Source organism: Octopus sinensis, linkage group LG26 (assembly GCF_006345805.1).
Source record: "Octopus sinensis linkage group LG26, ASM634580v1, whole genome shotgun sequence".
NCBI classification, from domain to species: Eukaryota; Metazoa; Mollusca; class Cephalopoda; order Octopoda; family Octopodidae; genus Octopus; species Octopus sinensis.
In genome coordinates this window covers 9,230,018-9,249,414 of record NC_043022.1, presented here as the reverse complement: position 1 = coordinate 9,249,414, position 19,397 = coordinate 9,230,018, and the positions used below count along the sequence as shown (strand labels likewise).

The following is a 19,397-nucleotide window of genomic DNA, read 5'->3' as shown; positions in this document are numbered from 1 at the left end:
GCTATTGGGCACATCTTTTTGCTTTCCTGGGGGTAGACTGCCATCATCATCGTTTAAATGCTCACTTTTCCATGCTTGCATGGGTTAGGTGGAATTTTGTCAAAGCAGATTTTCAATAACCAGATGTCCTTCTTGTCACTAACCCACAACTGTTTCAAAGTAAGGTAAATATTTCCCCCATGACCAAACAAGTCTTCATGAAAGATTGGAAACGAAGAACACCGCTTGCATGACGGTGACATTCACTTACAACTATCACACGATGGAGACAATAACACACGCACACACACGTATATTACGGGCTTGTTTCACTCACAAAGCTTTGGTCGGCTCGGGACTATCCATTGTAGAAGTCACTTGCCCAAGGTGCTACCCAGCGGGACTGAACCCCAAGGCCACATAGTTAGGAAGCAAGCTTCTTGACCACACAGCCACGCCTGCGCTTATGAATTAATAATTTCGCTAGAATAATAATAAAAAAAAAAATTCTTGAAAATCAAAATTAGATTAATTAGTTATCAAACTCCCATCTCTCAAAATAAAAGGGTTTCTTTTAATTATTCCAATGTCCCCATGCGTTTGTTTACATTAAGTAACAGAAACTGAAGTGTTTTTGGTTACAAGTTTTAGTTTTCCTCAATGGCACGTATTGTTTTAAGTACTAGGTCAACTTTCGATCAAAAGGAATTCTTGCCGTGACCATTACGTCTTTTTCAGGAGATATCTATGAATATTATTGTCCATCGAGCCTGTCCCTGTTAAAGGCAGTGGGAATGTGTGATAAACACAGATCTGGCTACTATTTCCAGCAGACTGAGCAACCACGTGGAGGCACTTTCGTTGACCCGGATTGTATAGTAGCTCTTTGCTTCCCCACCCCCTTAGGTCACACTTTCATTGAGCATATAACTGTGATCAAAGCAAAGAAATTCATTCAAACCGTGACCAATCCGGCGGAGTTTCATATTAAAATAAAAGCCCCGTACCTGATGAGAAAGGAAAGGGTTATCGAAAGGAAGGAGGGAGACAAAAATGCCAAAAAAGAAAAAAGAAATGAAATGATAATAGTTTTAGAATCGTTAAAAAAACAAAAAAAAAAAACGGAATTTCTATTGCTTTCCTCATGAAGGATGGCGCTCCTAATTTCAAACTCCGCTGAACATCTAGAACGGTGTTATTTCAATGTGTTTAAATAGTCGGAGTGATGATTTGAATGGAAGTTGGCTGCTGTTTCTAGCAGATCGAGCTACCACATGCATTATAACTCTCCGCACTTTCACCTGCTGTTATTGACTCGTGCTGTGTGCGCGTGCGCGCGAGTGTGTGCATGTGCGCGCTCGCACACTCCACGCGCCACTTGAATTAATCTGCCCCTCTCTTATCGCTCCTCACAAAAAAAAAAGGAAAAACAAAAAGAAATGAATAGATTGAAATCCCTCCGAACCCATCGAAGTTTCTCAAATCGCGATTTAAAAACGCATTTAAAAGAATGTACAAGACGCACACAACACATAGTGAGTAAACATACTGAGATGAATCGACAAGCGAATTATTGTTTGAATTTTTCGTCGATTTAAGCAATTCCATTATCGAATCGCTGTCATACATACACAAAAAGAAATTAAACACATAATGAGAGAGAGAAAGTAAAAGAACGATAGAATTAACGAGAGAAAGATTACTATACGACTTGGTAATATATACGATGACAACAGACAAAAATATCGGGGTATATAACCGCACACGCACATAAAAAAAACATTTGAGCAGAATATATATGATCACTCATTAAAAAATTAAAAACAACACCTATTTATATATATACACACACACACAATATGCGTGTGTATAGAAGGGTTCTTCTCGTATGAGAACTCTAAATTGTGTAAATCACACACATAATTTTAACGCATCTCTACAATTCTATCATGCTTTATATTTTCAAAATTATATGATCAAAAACAAACTTAAGCTCAGATTTATATAGCCTATATGTGTATATATATTCTCTAACGCATTCAGTACTTTTTCACGCTTGTAAACACGAAACGTAGGTCTATATACGCGCACACAAGTCTTATATACATGCCGTAAAAAGGTTCATATATATATATATATATATATATATATATTTATATATACACACACACACACAGACATACACGTATGTATGTATTTATGTATGTATATGTGTGTATAAACGATAGCAAGAATCGTGAGATCGTCGAAGAAAATCCCTTTGAGTGTTACACATCGTGGCCTCCACATTGTGAGTTCAAATCACTCCAGGGTCAACTTTACGTTTCATCTTTTTAGGGGATCAACAAAATAAAGTCCCCGTCAAGTGATTAAATCGATTGATCACTTCTGGCAAAATATCTGACCTCGTGTCTATTAGAACAAACAATAATAATATGAATTATTATTATTATATAAATGAAAGCAAAAAGAAAGAAAAAGGAGACACCTACTAGTGGTCAAGGTATTGTCTTATCCATTCCAGACATTCTCCTTCTACTTCGCATTGTACGATGTGATCGTAGAACAACTGTATTTTTTTGTCTTGTTCGTCTTCGGCAAGATTCGAACCTCCGGTCGATCTTCTCTTTGATCTCAAATGCTGACAGAAATTATCCAGAAATCGTCGGTAAGACTGTACATCGTTGCCGTAGGATGCCATTCCGGTACTTGTACTGGTGGTGGTCGGCAGCGAACGGCATTCGCTAGACGACAACACAACATAGAGAGCTTAAAAGCCTGTCTTCAAGCGAGGGTTAGTTATATATGTATATGTATGTATGTATATTCACATATATATACATACATGTGTGTGCAGATGTATATAACAACGTACGGACAGCTTGGCTTCTATCCTCCTCTTTTCTGCAGAACGATTTTTCACTGCAGTCAAAGAAAGTGAATAAACAGAATCCAAAAGGAAAATTAACAACAAAAACAAAGCACGCTACCTCCCCCTCTCACTCATTTTTTCTCTCTCTCTCTCTGACACTCTCTGTCTTTCGCTCTTTCTCTCTGTCGCAGTTAACCTCTGCCTTCTCCTCCCTCATTCACACAACTCTCCCTACTATTAATTTTACTCACTCCACTACCCCTCTTACTTTTTTAATCTCCGTCCTCTACTCGTCCTTCTCACCATCTCCCTATCGTTCTTTTATCTTCTCTCTCTCTCTCCCTTCAGCTACCTCTTACTCCTCCCACAACGACACACCTCCCGTCTTACTCTTACTCCTACTCCCACCTCCTCGCTCTTTACACTTTTCCTTGCTTTTCTTTTTCCTTTTCTTTCTTTCAATCTTTTCTCATTCAAGCAGTTGCCCTCCTCTTCTCTTTATGTTCCTATGTTTCAAACTCTTTCACTACACACACACACACACACACATTTATATGTATCTATTTATGATATATGCATGTATGTAATATAATATACAGTAATCTATATATCTTAATCACGGCTTGATCAAACGGAGTTATATGGATTTATAAATATACACTATTTCATTTCCTGTGTCTTTTAATTTATCTACATAAATATGTATACACATGAATATACACATATATATATTGATATATATATAATAAATATAATATATATGTATATATGACATATGGTTTCTCTCTTACTGTCCCCCTCAAACTTACATGCCTCCTACACTCTCCTCCACTTCTCTCTCTCTCGACACACACACACACACACATATATATATATATATACACACACACATACACCACTTCTATTCCTCCACCATTTGCCCTCCCCCATCTCTTCATATAACTTTGATCTCCTACTCGCTTATCTCCCCTGTCATGCTTTCTCTCTCTCTCTCTCTCTTTCTCTCTCTGTCCACAAACTTTATTTCTATATTTACTTTCATTCTCCTCTACTCATAAATAGACATTTATCTTCTAATATCTGTTTCATTTTATTCTATTTCATTTCACCGTTTGTTTTTTTATTCTCCTTTCTTCAATTCCCATTAATCTTGTTTTCTTTTTAAATCTCTGTTCTTCCAGTTATCCCTTACCCCAACCCCCACACGTATATCAGCATCACTCAGTTTCTTTTTGTTCCAGCGTATATTTCCAAGAGAAGAAAAATTTTTAGGTGATGGGCAACAGACGATTAAATTGCCCACAGTTACTTGACAGGTGAGTTCGAATCCCACTCGAGACGATAGCATTAAGTACTGGTCAAAAACTGCGTAACAATATAATTAAATAAAACCCAGCATACTTCTCCAAGTTAGAGACAGTGTGCCGATGTTACCTATTTTACTAATGAAAGGGCACAAACTATTTCGCCAAAATTTGAACTTGGCGCATAAAGAACTTAGGGATTACTAACATAAGTACAAGACCGCACAGGCGAAAAGGAGCTGGTAGTACTTTCTTTTATTGACATGGGGAAAAGGCAGGGTTGACCCAACGTCCGCAGCATTTGAACTCACAACTTACAAAGTCTCTTGGCCCAAGGTCTGCAACTTCGGAGGTGAGGCTAAGTTGGTTACATCGACCTCAGTGTTCAACTGGTACAAGGCGGCGAGCTGGCAGAAACGTTAGCACGTCGGACGAATTGCGTAGCCGTATTTCCTCTGCCGTTACGTTCTGAGTTCAAATTCCGCCGAGGTCGACTTTTCCTTTAATCCTTTCGGGGTCGATTAATTAAGTACCAGTTACGCACTGGGGTCTGTCCTTGTTTGTCCCCTCTGTGTTTAGCCCCTTGTGGGTAATAAAGAAATAGGTACTTCTTTTATCAACCCCGATAAGATGAAAGACAGAGTCGACCCCGGCGGCAAAAGAGACCAAAAGAACTTCAAAAGAAAACAAAGAAATAACCGAAGGCTTAGGCCGTCTCAAAGCATGACCACACTGTGTTGTTCCCCCGTGTGAGGGTGGGGGTCTCGCTGGTCTAGGGACCCAGTTTTGATCAACATATGTTGTGTGGTTTGCTGTCAGTGTAAATATTATAGGGCCCAGTGCATTGATTAGCCCGGGGGTCTGTAATGCTGCTTAAACGGCCCCGCAGAAAGCAGCGGGGATTTTCCTTAATTCTTTCTTTGCATGATATATACGTTGACCAGCTTCCTTCCCTGCTTCTGTTCTGTTATTTCTTTATTCTCTTTCTGACTGATGTTTTCCCTATATCTCCATGGCAATGTTTTGCCCCCCCCTCTCTCTCCCTGTTTATTAATATATTCCGCTTAAGCAGGGAGCTGCCGGAATCGTTGGGATCGTCGAGCAGAACGCTTAGCGGCATTTCTTCCGGCTCTTTATATTCCGAGTTCAAATCCCACTGTGGTCTCCTTTCACTCCCATCTTTTTCAGGGTCGATGAAATGAAGTTATTTCTTTACTACCCACAAGGGGCTAAACACAGAAGGGACAAACAAGGACAGACAAACGGATTAAGTCGGTTATATCGACCCCAGTGCGTAACTGGTTCTTAATTTATCGACTCCGAAAGGATGAAAGGTAAAGTCGACCTCGGCGGAATTTGAACTCAGAACGTAATGCCAGACGAAATACGGCTACGCATTTCGCCCGGCGTGCTAACGGTTCTGCCAGCTCGCCGCTGGTCGATGAAATGAAGTACCAGTCAAGTACTCGAGTCGGTGTAATCAATCTGCGCCTCCCTTCAAAAAATTTCTGGCCCTATGCCAAAATTAGAAAGGGTTTCATATACCCCCACTACATCTACTGTGATTTTCCCCTCTTATCTTGACTGCCCCCCTCCCCACCACACCGCCTCTTATTCTTCCGTTTCACTAATTTATTCGTTATCTTTAATCCCTTTCTTCTACCTTTATCCTATTCCTTCTGCCTGGACGTGTGTCAGTCACGTTATCTTCCTCCCCCTCCCTATTTCTCTCTCTATATACAAACATTATTATTATTCCTCTCACCTCTCTCTTTCCCTCTCCCTCTCTCTCTATACAGAGACACAGTTCTATGTCGCTCTGTGTCTCTTACATCTTTTTCTCTCCTCTACGTTACTCTCCCTTTCCTCTTCCTACACTTCTCTTTATTTTCTTTGCTTCTTCTTCTTCTCTATGTCCCTCCATCTTAGTCTCTTTTCTCTCTCCTTCCCTTTCTGTTCTCCCCTCACTTCTTTTAACCTTTCTCTCTCCCTCCTTAGTTTTTATTCTTTTCTTTTTTCTTCCCTTCTCGCTTTCTCTCTCTCCCTTCCTCCGTCCTACCTTTTATTTCTCTCTCTCTCTCTCTCCCTTCCTCCGTCCTTCCTTTTATTTCCTTCTCTCTCTCTCATGTTGTCTCCAAACACGCGCCGTCTGTTCTTACTTGCTTTCTCTTTTACACACGTTTTGATGACGTGTTTCAATTAGTGTTCTCTATTTTGGCGCCATCTTCAAGTGAGTTCTTTCAAAACTTTTGCTTACCATCATTTCCGAATCTCTGTCATTCTTAGTTCAGACTCGAAATTTTTCTGATATACTTGAATCGCTGTTTCCATGCTTCATTTTAGAAATCTCATGCGTTTGTTACTTTATTAATAAAATATCCCTGTACATATATTTATATATATTTGTATATAAGAAGAACAATTATTGGCGGTGTTTACAGTTAGGGTTACGCCGAAAGCGGGTGGTTGCGTATTCCTTACAACTACCCAATAATTCTAGGATGAAATTTATAAATATTTAGGCCACTTTCGTTTTGACTTGCAGACATCATTGTTGTTCGTTAATTTCCGTAATTTTTTGTTATTTATTTACTTTTGTTTTAAAGCGAAATATGTGTACGTGTATGAAATGGATGTGTGTGTGTGAGAGAGAGAGAGAGAGAAAGAGTGAAGGGGTGTGTTGTCATGTACATGTACATAAATACAGACACAGACACCTTTTTTGTATGTATGTATGTATGTGAGAAAGAGAGTGCCTCTTAAACATCACTGTCTCTCACAAAAATAGATGAATGCGTATGTATTTATGTATATACGTATACATGATAACCCACCCCTTCTCTCTATCTCTCCCTCTCTCTCTCGCACATACGTCCATTTCATATACATGTACATACAACTTTCACTTTAAAACAAATGTAAATAAATAAAAATTTACGGAAATTCACAAACAAAACCAGCTGATGCAAATGACAGTCCTGCAAGTCAAAACGAAGGATGAACAATACTTAATACATCGCTACGCGCGTTTCGACAAATCACATGATTTTGACATCAGAGTCCTTGAGATTAGGACAGTATAGTCCGTATTATCCGTGGGCATATGATCGATCATCATCATTGATTCATTTCATCAGGAGATACTGCCTTATTGGATGAATCACAGATTGATGTTTATCCCTTCTACAAAGCTAGACGGGCCTTCATACTAGCCACAGGGGATAAACATCCCTCAGTGTTTCACTCAATAAGGCAGTATCTCCTGATGAAATGAATCAATGATGATGATCAACCAGATGCCCACGGATAATACGGACTATACTGTCCTAATCTCAAGGATACCGACTCTGGTGTCAAAATCGTGTGATTTGTGGAAACGCGCGTAGTGATGTATTAAATATTTATAAATTCGGATCTTTTCGGTTTGAACGGCAGTTTTTTCTAGCGGTGTCATATGAAATTGTCACCCATAATTATAACCCTAGTATCGATCTATTGTATTTCAATCTGTTTTAGGGTTAGGGGTGGCGGGAATGGTATCTTTTTTTCTTCAGAAATGTAAATAAACCCAATCTGTTTCTTAACCGAGGGACATATTTATACGGCACAGAATGTTTTCACCTCAATAGACGTCATTGATTGGTTGAAATTGCAGAAATCGAAGAAAAAAAACAACAAATATCTTACAAACTATCGAATTTTCTCAATAAAGCGAAGAGAAAAACATGTTTTATAAACACATTCTACCAGCATACGAAGTTTAAAAGTGTTTAGTTACGTGGAAATTATTTTAAAAAACTGCCGTTCAAACCGAAAAGATCCATAAATTCCATCCTAGAATTATTATATTTATCTTACATTATATTGGTATAACCATGATGCAATCCTGAAAAGCTAACTTACTGGTCAGTATCATTATATGATAAATAAGTACTAGTTGTAAACTGTCATACAGCCTAGAAATACAGCCTGTCATACAGCCTAGCTTGTTTGCATACCCCTAGCGTTACCATAGACGAATATAAAATAAACACATGGACTATACATTTGTTCTTCACTTCAGATTTATTATTCTTAATTGCCCTTTGAAAATCTTCTGTTACACCTCCTGTGGCCTTTTCGGTGACTCTCCATCCCATGTGTCTCTTCCTGTTTAGTCTATTTTGTCTTTCTATGCTGTGTATCCTTATCTTAGAATGTGTTTACATCTGTATCTGTGTGTGTGTGTCTATGTTTTTTGTTTGTGTGATTTGATATCTGTATATGGGTTAGATTACTGTTTGAACTTTATTTATTTATGCCCTTTATTTTAGTTTTTTCATTCATTCACTTTTTTAATCTTTATTCTTTCCTTCATTCCATCTTAAGTATGTGTATGTGTGTTTTTTGTGTCTATTGGTTTCCGTATTATACTGTTTGTATCTGACTTTTTTCCTTATTCTATCTTTTGTTGTTTTGTTGCATAGTGTGGTGATGAGGTGTTATTGTTCCATTCATGTTTTTTGAGAAGGCTTGATCTGTCTACTACTGTGTGGGGCCTCTGTAATCTGTCTAACAAATGTTGTGTCTGTTCTATGCTTTGATAATATTGTATCATTTATGTTATTAACCGAACCTCTATGCTCTAATTGAGCATGTTGGTAGAGTACTGACAAACTTTTCTCCTCTTTGAGATCCTAGCTGCTCTGTTCACCTATCCACTTTGTTCACCTACCCACCTCTGTAATCTAAGTGTTGTGTCTATTCTATGCATTGATAATACTTTAGCATCCATGTTATTAACCGAACCTCTATGAGAATGTTGATAGAGTATTGAGGAACTTTTCTCCTCTTTGAGCTCCTGCCAGTGGTCACCTATCTGCTCTCCTATGCTACGTGCCATTTCCTCATTGGGGAGATATCACATAACACTAGTGTTGCTTTTAATTCAGAACTGAATTTAATCTTATATATGCATCGTTGTGGCATACCAGCAAATGGTTCTTACACAATTTATATATAAATATTCTGCTGTGGTGTGAAAGAAGGAAAGTTGTAAATATAGTCGAGCTAACGGTTCCTCATGAAGATAAAATGGACGCTGCTCGGGCTCGAAAATTTAACCGTTATGTAAACCTCCTCGAGGAATGTGAAGATGCAAGTTGGAAAGCAGAGCATTTTCCAATCGAAGTTGGATGTAGAGGGTTTGTTGGACACTGTGAGATGACTGTTGTTATCGCTAGGCCTACCTCATCGTAAAGTCAATACCACCATGACCGATATCCAATCTACAGTGGAGAAGGCTAGCCACTGGATTTGGTTAAAAAGAGACGATGAGCGATGGCGAGAAGGATATTGAGCTTTATTTGATAACCAGCTGATCTAGCAAGCGGGGCCTCATCAGTGAGGGGGGCCGGTGCGCATTGATGCTGTTGAGAGGTAGGCCCTGAAACGGCGCGCATTCTCTCCTGATGACCCCATACACTTGCTGGCTTCCGGTATACGGAGTTATTGACTGGTAGCACTTGCATGTGCAAGTTGTTTGCAAAACATCATCTCCACTTTGATTCAGGTTCATGATGTTGATAAGCTGCAAATATGGCAACAAAATATAAGTATCCTCCACTCCTGGATGAGTGGTACTCCAGCTGGCAGAATTAAGCAAATGGTCAATGACTGTTTGTCAACAAAGTCTAAGAATGAGGTGTCCCAGACATTTAGGGTCTGCATCAACTTTTTACAAAACACATTCTTGATTGTTTCTCACCCTTCCTTTTATTTTTCGGGTATGTGTTAAAAATGTAAGGTCATCTCTATTTTTCACTTGTTTCAGTCACCTGACTGCGACCATGCTGATGCACCACCCTGAACGATTTTAGTTGAATTAATCAACCCCAGTACTTCATCATCATCATCATCATCATCATCGTTTAGCATCCGTTTTTCATGCTGGCATGGGTTGGACGGTTTGACCGGGGTCTGGGAAGGCTCCAGTCTGAACTGGCAGTGTTTCTACAGCTGGATGACCTTCCTAATGCCAACCACTCCATGAGTGTAGTGGGTGCTTTTTATGTGCCAGGCGAGGCTGGCAACGGCCATGGTTGGTAGATGCCGGCACGGAAGCTAGCCATCAGCCACGTTCAGATGGTGCTTATTTTTTTTAAAGCCTGGCACTTATTCTACAATCTCTTTTACTGAACTGCTAAGTCATGTAAATGTAAACAGTAACACCGGTTCTTAAGAAGTGGTGGGAGAAAAACAAAAATACACACACACACACACACACACATTACACACAGCGTAGGCTTTTTTCAGTTTCTGTCTACCACATACAGTCACAAAGCTTTGGTCAGCCCCAGGCTTTAGTACAAGACACTTGCCCAAGGTGCCACTCTGTGAGATGGAACTCAGAACCCACCTGCAATGCCAGCCACGTCATGTGCAAAGAGATAGATACACAACTATAGCATTCCATTTATAATCATCCTGTTTTTTCAAATTAGTGTCTCAAGGTGCAGGGGAAACAGGATCTTTTTAAATTATTTCCAGCCACCAGAATTTTCTCCAATAACCACTAGAAATATTCTCAAATAACCACTAGAAATTTTCTCAAATAACCACTAGAATTTTTCTCAAATAACCACTAGAAATATTGTAAAGTAACCAGTCGAAAGTTTCTCAACCACTAGAAATATTCTGAAATAACCACTAGAATTTTTCTCAAATAAACAGTAGATTTTTTTTCTCAAATAACCAGTAGACATTTTCTCAAATAAACAGTAGAATTTTTCTGCTGATGATGAAAATTAAATTAATTTTCTCTAAAGATTAATAATTCTTTCAGATAGCCTGAAATCATTAGCATGCCAGACAAAATGTTTAGCTGCACTTTTGCAGTTCTATGTTCTCAACTCAAATTCCACTGATGTCAGCTTTGCCTTTCATCCTCTCAGGATTGATGAAATAAGTACCAATTGAGCATTAGAATCTATGTAATTTATTAGCCCCCCCCCCCACTTCCTACAAATTTCATACCTCATGCATATAGTGGAAAAAATTTAATCATCATCATCACCATCATTTAGCTTCTGCTTCCTGTGCTGGCTTGGGTTCCACAATTTGACTTTGGAGTTGGTAAGCAGGAGAGCTGTACCTGGCGCCAGTCTGATTTTGGCTTGGTTTCTATGGTTGGATGCCCTTCCTAACACCAACTACTCCAAGACTGTAGCGGGTGCCTTCAAAGTGTCGCCGGCATTGCAAATCAATGAGGTTGCACCATCATCATTATGATTATCATTTTGCCAGGACCCATTCTGACGAATATTGGTAACTTATATTATGCTTTCACTGATTGTCATAAAGTCTTGTGTAGACATAGGCACTCTCATCCCACCCCTCACCATTGATCCAGCAGTACATACAAGATGTGACAGCTGGTGTGAGCTAGTCCAACACCCTTATTACTCATTACAGCTGAGTAGAAAGGAACTACGAGAGATGCTTTATTCAAAGATATAATGCACTGACTAGTCCAAGAATTGATCCTAGAATTTTATGATTGCAAGCTCAATGCCCTAACCATTAGGCCATAGTGTGAATTGATGGCCTTTCTGTTGCTGATCACTTTAATGTGAAGCATGTGCAAACCTTTTAATCTTCGGTCAGATAAAGTGCACAAGTCTCTGATATCCAAGGGGCTGAAAAGTGTCTGTAGAAGGGGGTCAATAAAATAAGTACCAAGTTGAGTACTGGGTCAATGTAATCGACTTACCCCCTCCCCTGAAGCTGCTGGCCTTGTGCCAAAATTTGAAATCATTATTATTATTATTATTAGTAGTAGTAGTAGTAGAAAGGTGGTGAGTTAGCAGAGTTGTTAGCATGCCAGGCAAAAGGCTTAGCGGTATTTTGTTGGCCGCTACATTCTGAGTTCAAATTCCACTGAGGTTGATTTTATTTTTCATCCTTTTGGGGTCAATAAAATAAATACCAGTTGAACACTGGGGTCGATGTAATCAACTCATTCCCTCACCCCCAAAAGCTACCCTAGTTGCGGAATTTGAAACTATTATTATTATTATTATTATTATTATTATTATGAGAATGCTGATCATAATCTTTTTCTTCTTCCTCATGCTGACCTTGATGTTATATGGATTTTCTATTAAAGTCCTCGCTCTTGCTTCTTGCCGATTTCTTAGTATTGATCTCCCATATCATTTCCACTGCAGATTTCGCAATTCACTGCACTGGAGATTATATAAGACATCACAAATCATCGAGTCATTTGAGCACCCACCAACAAACAAACAAACCAACCAACCATCCAACCAATATGATTGTGTAGTTATGAATTTTGTTTTGCAAATATGTATGGGGCTCCATTTTTGACTCTGTTTTGCATTACTTTGGGCAAGTAGACAAGTGTCTGCTTCCATATCCTTGTGTTGATCCAAACCTTATATAAAATTTCTGAGAGCATGGAAATTGTATGGAAGCCATTATGAATATATTGTAAATGCTTATTAGACTTATTCTGTGCCACTGAGACTTCCATAGCTTTATGGTACTGTGTTAAATTTTCTTTTTCATATTGAATATGTTACCTGCAATATCATCCTGTTAAAAACAAGATTACTAGCAGTAACTACCAACCTTATTTATCACTATGATAGAGAGAGGATTAATTTAGAAATTAAATTATCTAATTCTTAGCCTTAATTGATTTGCTTGTCTCATTCTTTCTTAGGTTTTTGAAGCCTTAGTTAATCCTAAATCTTACATTTCGGGTACTTCAAATCTAGCTAACCTAAGTCTTACTTAACCTAATCTGAGCAATATGAAGATTTAGCTAATCCAACTGTTCCATCCATTCCTTTTCTCTGCCTGCTATTCCTCAGAGAATTTTTGGAGTAGAGTTCTCAGGCACCTCCTCTGTAGGGTTCTATCAAAAACGACCATCATTACACTTTCTGGCTGAATTCTCAAACGTGACCGAGACTATTTGCATTATTTAATCATCTTGTTCATGGGCTATCCCTAGATCGCCTACCGGTTAGCTCAGCTTGAAGGGCCATTTCATGATTCTTTTATATATACATCCATCCATTTTCTCTACCCACTATTCTTATTTCTTTATTGCCCACAAGGGGCTAAACATAGAGAGGATATACAAGGACAGACAAAGGGATTAAGTTGATTACAACGACCTCAGTGCGTAACTGGTACTTATTTAATGGATCCCGAAAGGATGAAAGGCTAAGTCGACCTCGGCGGAATTTGAACTCAGAATGTAAAGACGGACGAAATACCATTAAACATTTCACCCGGTGCGCTAATGTTTCTGCCAGCTTGCCGCCTTAATCTTAGGAAGAATTCTCTGCCCATTAATCTTAGGAAGGTCAGGTACTGCCTTCATAGGGTCCTATCAGAAGCAGTTGTTCGTACACTTTCCAGCTGGAGTCTCTAGCATGACCAACTGAAACTATGGATATTAGGCAACCATCTCATTCTTGATTTATCCCTAAATCTCTTGCTGGTTGTCTCAGCTTGAGGAATCCATCTTATGATTTTTTTCCTGCAACACTCTAACCCCATGTCTGCAGTACCCGAGCTGTTCCCCCTCAGTGCGTAGAAGTAGTGGATCAATCTGGATCAGGTGTCTCTCCAACTTGAGCTGTTATGCGTGAGTTTTCCTGTATGGAGTCAAATTAAGACATAGATCCCACTCCTGGTGATGCTTTTACTCTTTACTCTTTACTCTTTTACTTGTTTCAGTCATTTGACTGCGGCCATGCTGGAGCACCACCTTTAATCGAGCAACTCGACCCCGGGAGTTATTCTTTTGTAAGCCCAGTACTTATTCTATTGGTCTCTTTTACCGAACCGCTAAGTAACGGTTGTCAAGCAATGCTAGGGGGACAAACACACACACACAAACACACACACGCATATATATATATATATATACACATATATACGACGGGCTTCTTTCAGTTTCCATCTACTAAATCCACTCACAAGGCTTTGGTCGGCCCGAGGCCATAGTAGAAGATACTTGCCCAAGGTGCCACGCAGTTGGACTGAAACCGGAACCATGTGGTTGGTAAACAAGCTACTTACCACAGCCACTCCTGCGCCTTTCCATCAGTTTCTTTAAGTTTCTGTTATGCAGCCATGCCCCGCTCCCCCGGAACTGACTATGGTTTCCTGCACAGGCTCCCTGCCGGGTCATTGAAGCAATTGCCTGTGGAGTGCCAGTCGGCATCGTTTATGATCGGAATTACAACAGTATTGTCCTTGAGCCTCCGACTTTTGCTCTTAATCAAAGAAAACATGCTGTTGCTGCAGAGTGTTTTGCAATAATCTTAAAATTTCACCTCTAACCTCACAATACAACTGGCTCTAATCACTCTCTTTGATCATTGCCTCATCTTAAACGGAGACCGACAGATGACACAGCACTGAGAAGTCACAGTTCAGCTCCTACAGACATCAAAGTGTCAACTACCACTAATCTCAGCTAATCTGAGTCTTAATTTACCCCATACCCAGATAAGCTAAGTCTTTGCTAACTCTAATCTCAACTATGATAGTCTCCTGCACATTAGCTTTCAGCTAACCCAGATCTTACTTGTTAAGTTATCTGACATCTCAAGTTTCTCATATCTTTGTTTTGGTTCTTGCTTGGCACCATTCACTTCCTTTAGGATTAATAATCAACTTGCAAAAAAAAAAAAAAACTCTCCATCAACATATGATTAACACAAAAAAAAAATCCTCTCATTTCCTTATCAGATCGTATAGCATTTGAATTTGTGAAAAAAAAAAACATCATCATCATTGTTTTAATGTCCTCTTTTCCATGCTTGCATGGGTTGAAAAGAGTTTGTTGAGGCAAATTTGGCAAACCTTCTTCCCCCTGTCCCCCACCAACCACCCTTTAAAAAAAATTTTTTTTCAACACAAACCCACCTTTTTGGCTACAGGGAATATGAATCTGCAAAAAAATTGGCAAAAATCAACTTTTCTAAATTACCATCCCCACCCCCATTTCCTTTATTTTCAACTTTTTTCACAATTTCTTTTTCAAAATATACTGAAAAACATGGAGATTATGATTCTGAAAAAAATTTCCAAAAATCTTTGTAAAATTTTTTTTTTTTCTCTAAATATGTGGAAAAATGCAGACGTCACGATTCAGACAAAAATTTCAAAACATTTCAGTACTTACAGTTACAGTTTTAGGGTTAAGGTTAGGGTTTTAGAGCTAGGGTTAGAGTTTTAGGGCTAGGGTTAGGGTTACAGTTTTAGGGTTAGGGTTTTAGGCTTAGTGTTGGGGAAAAAAATAGGAATTGAAGAAGTTGGTGGGGAAATGGGGTGGTGGAAATTTCACAATGCCGATGTTTGGCAATTTTCTGGAACCTCTGTATCTGAAAACGGGAATTTTTGGCAAAAAAAAATTACAAAAATAAACAAATTTGGGAGGAAATGGGTGGTGGGGATGGGCAGAAGTCTTTCTGTAAATTTTTCTACAGCCTGGTGCCCTTCCTGGAGCCAAGCCTCAGCTGTTTCCAAACAAGGTAATATTTCCCCATGACCAGACATGTTTTTCATGGAAGACTAGAAACAAAAGATGCAGCCTTCATGACCATTCTAAACTATTATGTGAAGTCAATACAAAGAGACAATGATATACACAAACACACATATACAAGCATATATATGTATATATACATGTGTGTGTGTAAGCCATGTTAAAGTAAACATTGGAGCCCAACACAGTCTTTAGACCTATTGAACTCATGCTGGTAGGGGACCTGAATGTGGTCGTGTGGTAAGAAGTTTGTTTCCCAACTACAATGTTCTGGGTTCAGTCCCACTGCATGGCACCTTTGCTAAGTGTCTTCTACTATAGCCTCAAGCCGACCAAAACCTTGTGAATGGACATAGTGGATGGAAACTGAAAGAAGCTTGTTGTATATATTTATGTGTGTGTGTGTGTCTTTCTGTCTGTATTTGTCACCCATTATGGCTAGACAACCAGTGTTAGTGTGTTTACATTCCTGTAACTTAGCAGTTCAGTAAAGAGACTGATAGAATAAGTCCTGGAGGCCATGGTGGTGATGCTTATGTCCCACATAAATGAAAATAATCTGGTAGCTTGTTTGTTCTGCAAGTAAAGATATGGAATAAAATGAAGTACTTTATTTGGAAAATAATGCTTGGCATCAGCAATGGCAACCAACCGTAGAATACTTCCTGAAGAAGTTTTGCCCAACCTATGCTGATAGTGGTGTGGTGATGATTGTGGTAGTGGTTGTGGTGGTATAGATGGCAATGGTGACACAAGCATCAGTGGCAATGATGATGATGATCAGTTCATTATGATTTTATACATCACTAGCACTATGACCCGGCGTTGCCGGGTCATAGTGCTAGTGCATGCATATATAGCTGTGTGCGTGCGCACATACACGCGAGTACTGTCCAAATCTCCGACCAATCACATACAGCTAGCTGGCATTCAATTGGCGTATCAAGTTTCAGGCATTTTGATTGGGTTTTGGATAGAAAATTCACAAAAAAGTCACTTCTATTGATTTTTTAATGGCTTTGCTGGGTGACTGGGGAAATGTAAAGATGTCACGACCACCCTTGGACGGTTTTCAACAACCATAGAAAGTGCGAGCCCTCTGACTGAAAAATTGTGGATTTGTATAAAGGACACGCACGCAGACATTTTGCCATTTATATATAGAGAGATATTCCACTCTCAGATTCGCACACTTATTGCAGCGGTCCTTCAGTTTTTCTAAGCTCTGTAAAAGAACACAGATGGTTAGGCCTCCAACCAGGCACTTTGCGATACCCTTGAAGCCAGAAATTTGTCAGCATCTTTTGTAATATATATATATATATATATATATTTATATACACGAGGGAGTGCTTAAAAGTCCCTGGCTTTGGGTAAAAGAAAATACAGGAGAATCAGTTAATTAGGATTTTATGCAACATATTCCCCTCTCAGATTCACAGTTATTACAGCCTTACTTCAGTTTTTCTAATCCCTGTAAAAGAACTCTGAAATGATGATGATGATGTAAATGACACTCTAATAACAGAGTTATTAATGAAATTAGATAAACATTCCAGGTTAAAGGAAGGTTTGTTGTTACTGTCCTAGATAAACTATCTGGGGTAAAAAAAAAAAATGGATTTGTCAAATCTAAAGCTACTTTGAGTATAAATCTGTTTGATGGGGATAGCAACACAACCGTAAGGTAAAGTGGAAGCCTCTGCATGGTCGTTCAACCTGCTCAAAATCATTACCATCTGGTTGAGCGACTTGTCCACATCAGTTAGTCACATTGATCTATTAATAGCTAAATGACTACCTAAGATAGCAGTAGTTTGCTAACTGAACTGGTTGATCCTGACCATTGACAGTTTGTTGTCTTCATCCACTCAGCATCTGATGATATTCATCATTGACTCAGTAAGTTCATCTCTTTTACTCTTTTACTTGTTTCAGTCATTTGACTGTGGCCATGCTGGAGCACCACCTTTAGTCGAGCAAATCGACCCCAGTACTTATTCTATTGGTCTCTTTGCCGAACCGCTAAGTTACGGGGACATAAACACACCACCATTGGTTGTCAAGTGATGTTGGGGGACAAACACAGACACACAAACATATACACACATACATACATATATATACATATTTACGATGGGCTTCTTTCAGTTTCTGTCTACCAAATCCACTCAAAAGGCTTTGGTTGGCTCGAGGCTATAGTAGAAGACACTTGCCCAAGGTGCCACGCAGTGAGACTGAACCCGGAACCATGTGGTTTATAAGCAAGCTACTTACCACACAGCCACTCCATCTGTTGAAATAATTTACATCTGTTATGTTCCATCCCATGATTTCAACTTCACCCAGATTCAGGTGGTTACCAAGTGCTAAGCCTTGCCAAGGATCCACCTGTGAAATGCTAGAAATAGCAGGCAAATTTTTTCTTGCCTCACATCCTACTGTGTTATAAAAAGGAACACACTGGATAATGTGATCTTAGGTATACAGCGCTTGAAAATACAACAGGATGGTCACAGCTGGAGCACATTTGACTCTATTTCTACTTGATGAGGGTTGTTCTCTGGCTAAGCAACAACTTGTAAATGCACCGAACCAGGAACCTCTCTGGAGACATACAACATGCTATAAAGGCTAGACAAATCTCCCTTGAATCACACCCTACTTGTTTAAAAAAAAAATAGAACGACACATACTCAAGGTACCACACAATGGAACTGAACGTGTAACTATGTGATTGGGAAGCAAACTTTTTATTACACACATATACAAGAGGTTGCCGAAAAGTTCCTGGTTTCAGGTAAAAGAAAATACAGCAGGATCAATTAATTATAATTTTATTCAACATATTCCCCTCTCACATTTACACTTGTTGCAATGGTCCTTCAGTTTTTCTAAGCCCTGAAAAAGAACTTGGAAGGTTAGGACTCCAACCAGGCCTTTCATGATACCCTTAAAAACAGGAACTTTTCAGCATCCCCTCCTACATACAATGGGCTTTCTTCAGTTTCCATCAACATATTTCCCTCTCAGATTCACATATTGAAGTGGTCCTTCAGTTTTTCTAAGCCTTTTAAAAGAACTTGGAAAGTTAGGTCTCCAGCTAGGCCTTTCACGATACCCTTAAAACCAGGAACTTTTCAGCATCCCCTCCTACATACAATGGGCTTCTTTCAGTTTCCACCTACCATATCCACTCACATGGCTTTAATTGACCTGGGGGTCATAGTAGAAAACACCTGCCCAAGATGCCACACAGTGGGACTGAACCCAAAACCCTGTGGTTGGGAAGCAAACTTCTCATTACACAGCCACGCCTCTGCCTGATCTTTTGAATGTTCCTTCCATTCATTTCATTAATTATGGCGCCAGTCTGGCAGATGTCTGCTACAATGCTACACTGAATCCTCAAATGTCAGTTCTACTGTGTTAGTTTGTTTGTTGACATTTGTCTGCACTTAAGCGTTTTTCTTTTTCATATATATATAAACCATAAATTAATAATATTTCATTTATTTACTCAGAAAATAAATTAGTATTTACACTGTGGTGGAATCATAGCTAATTAAACACACACACACACACACACGTGTATACAATTGTTATTCTTTTACTTGTTCCAGTCATTTAATGGTGGCCTTGCTGGAGCACCACCTTTGTAGGAGAAATT

The 19,397-nt window shown here is 39.1% G+C and overlaps 2 protein-coding genes across 3 annotated transcripts in view; one reads left to right on the top strand and one right to left on the bottom strand.

The window, feature by feature from the left end:
* LOC115224894 (protein phosphatase 1E) overlaps nt 1–3,000 on the bottom strand; it is a 150,736-nt gene extending 147,736 nt beyond the window's left edge. Inside the window, exon 1 of the mRNA XM_029795851.2 lies at nt 2,472–3,000. Within this exon, the coding sequence (XP_029651711.1) occupies nt 2,472–2,680 (209 nt within the window). The 5' untranslated portion in view covers nt 2,681–3,000. The remainder of the gene's footprint in view (nt 1–2,471) is intronic.
* The window catches only part of LOC115224865 (DNA repair protein RAD51 homolog 3), a 246,069-nt gene that overhangs the window by 160,102 nt on the left and 66,570 nt on the right, over nt 1–19,397 (top strand). Inside the window, exon 1 of one of the 2 annotated variants that reach the window (XM_036513573.1) lies at nt 6,276–6,385. The exons of the other annotated variant lie outside the window; for it this stretch is intronic. The gene's annotated coding sequence lies outside the window, so the exon portion shown is untranslated. Of the gene's footprint in view, nt 1–6,275; nt 6,386–19,397 lie in introns of those variants that run through there. 2 annotated transcript variants of the gene reach the window in all.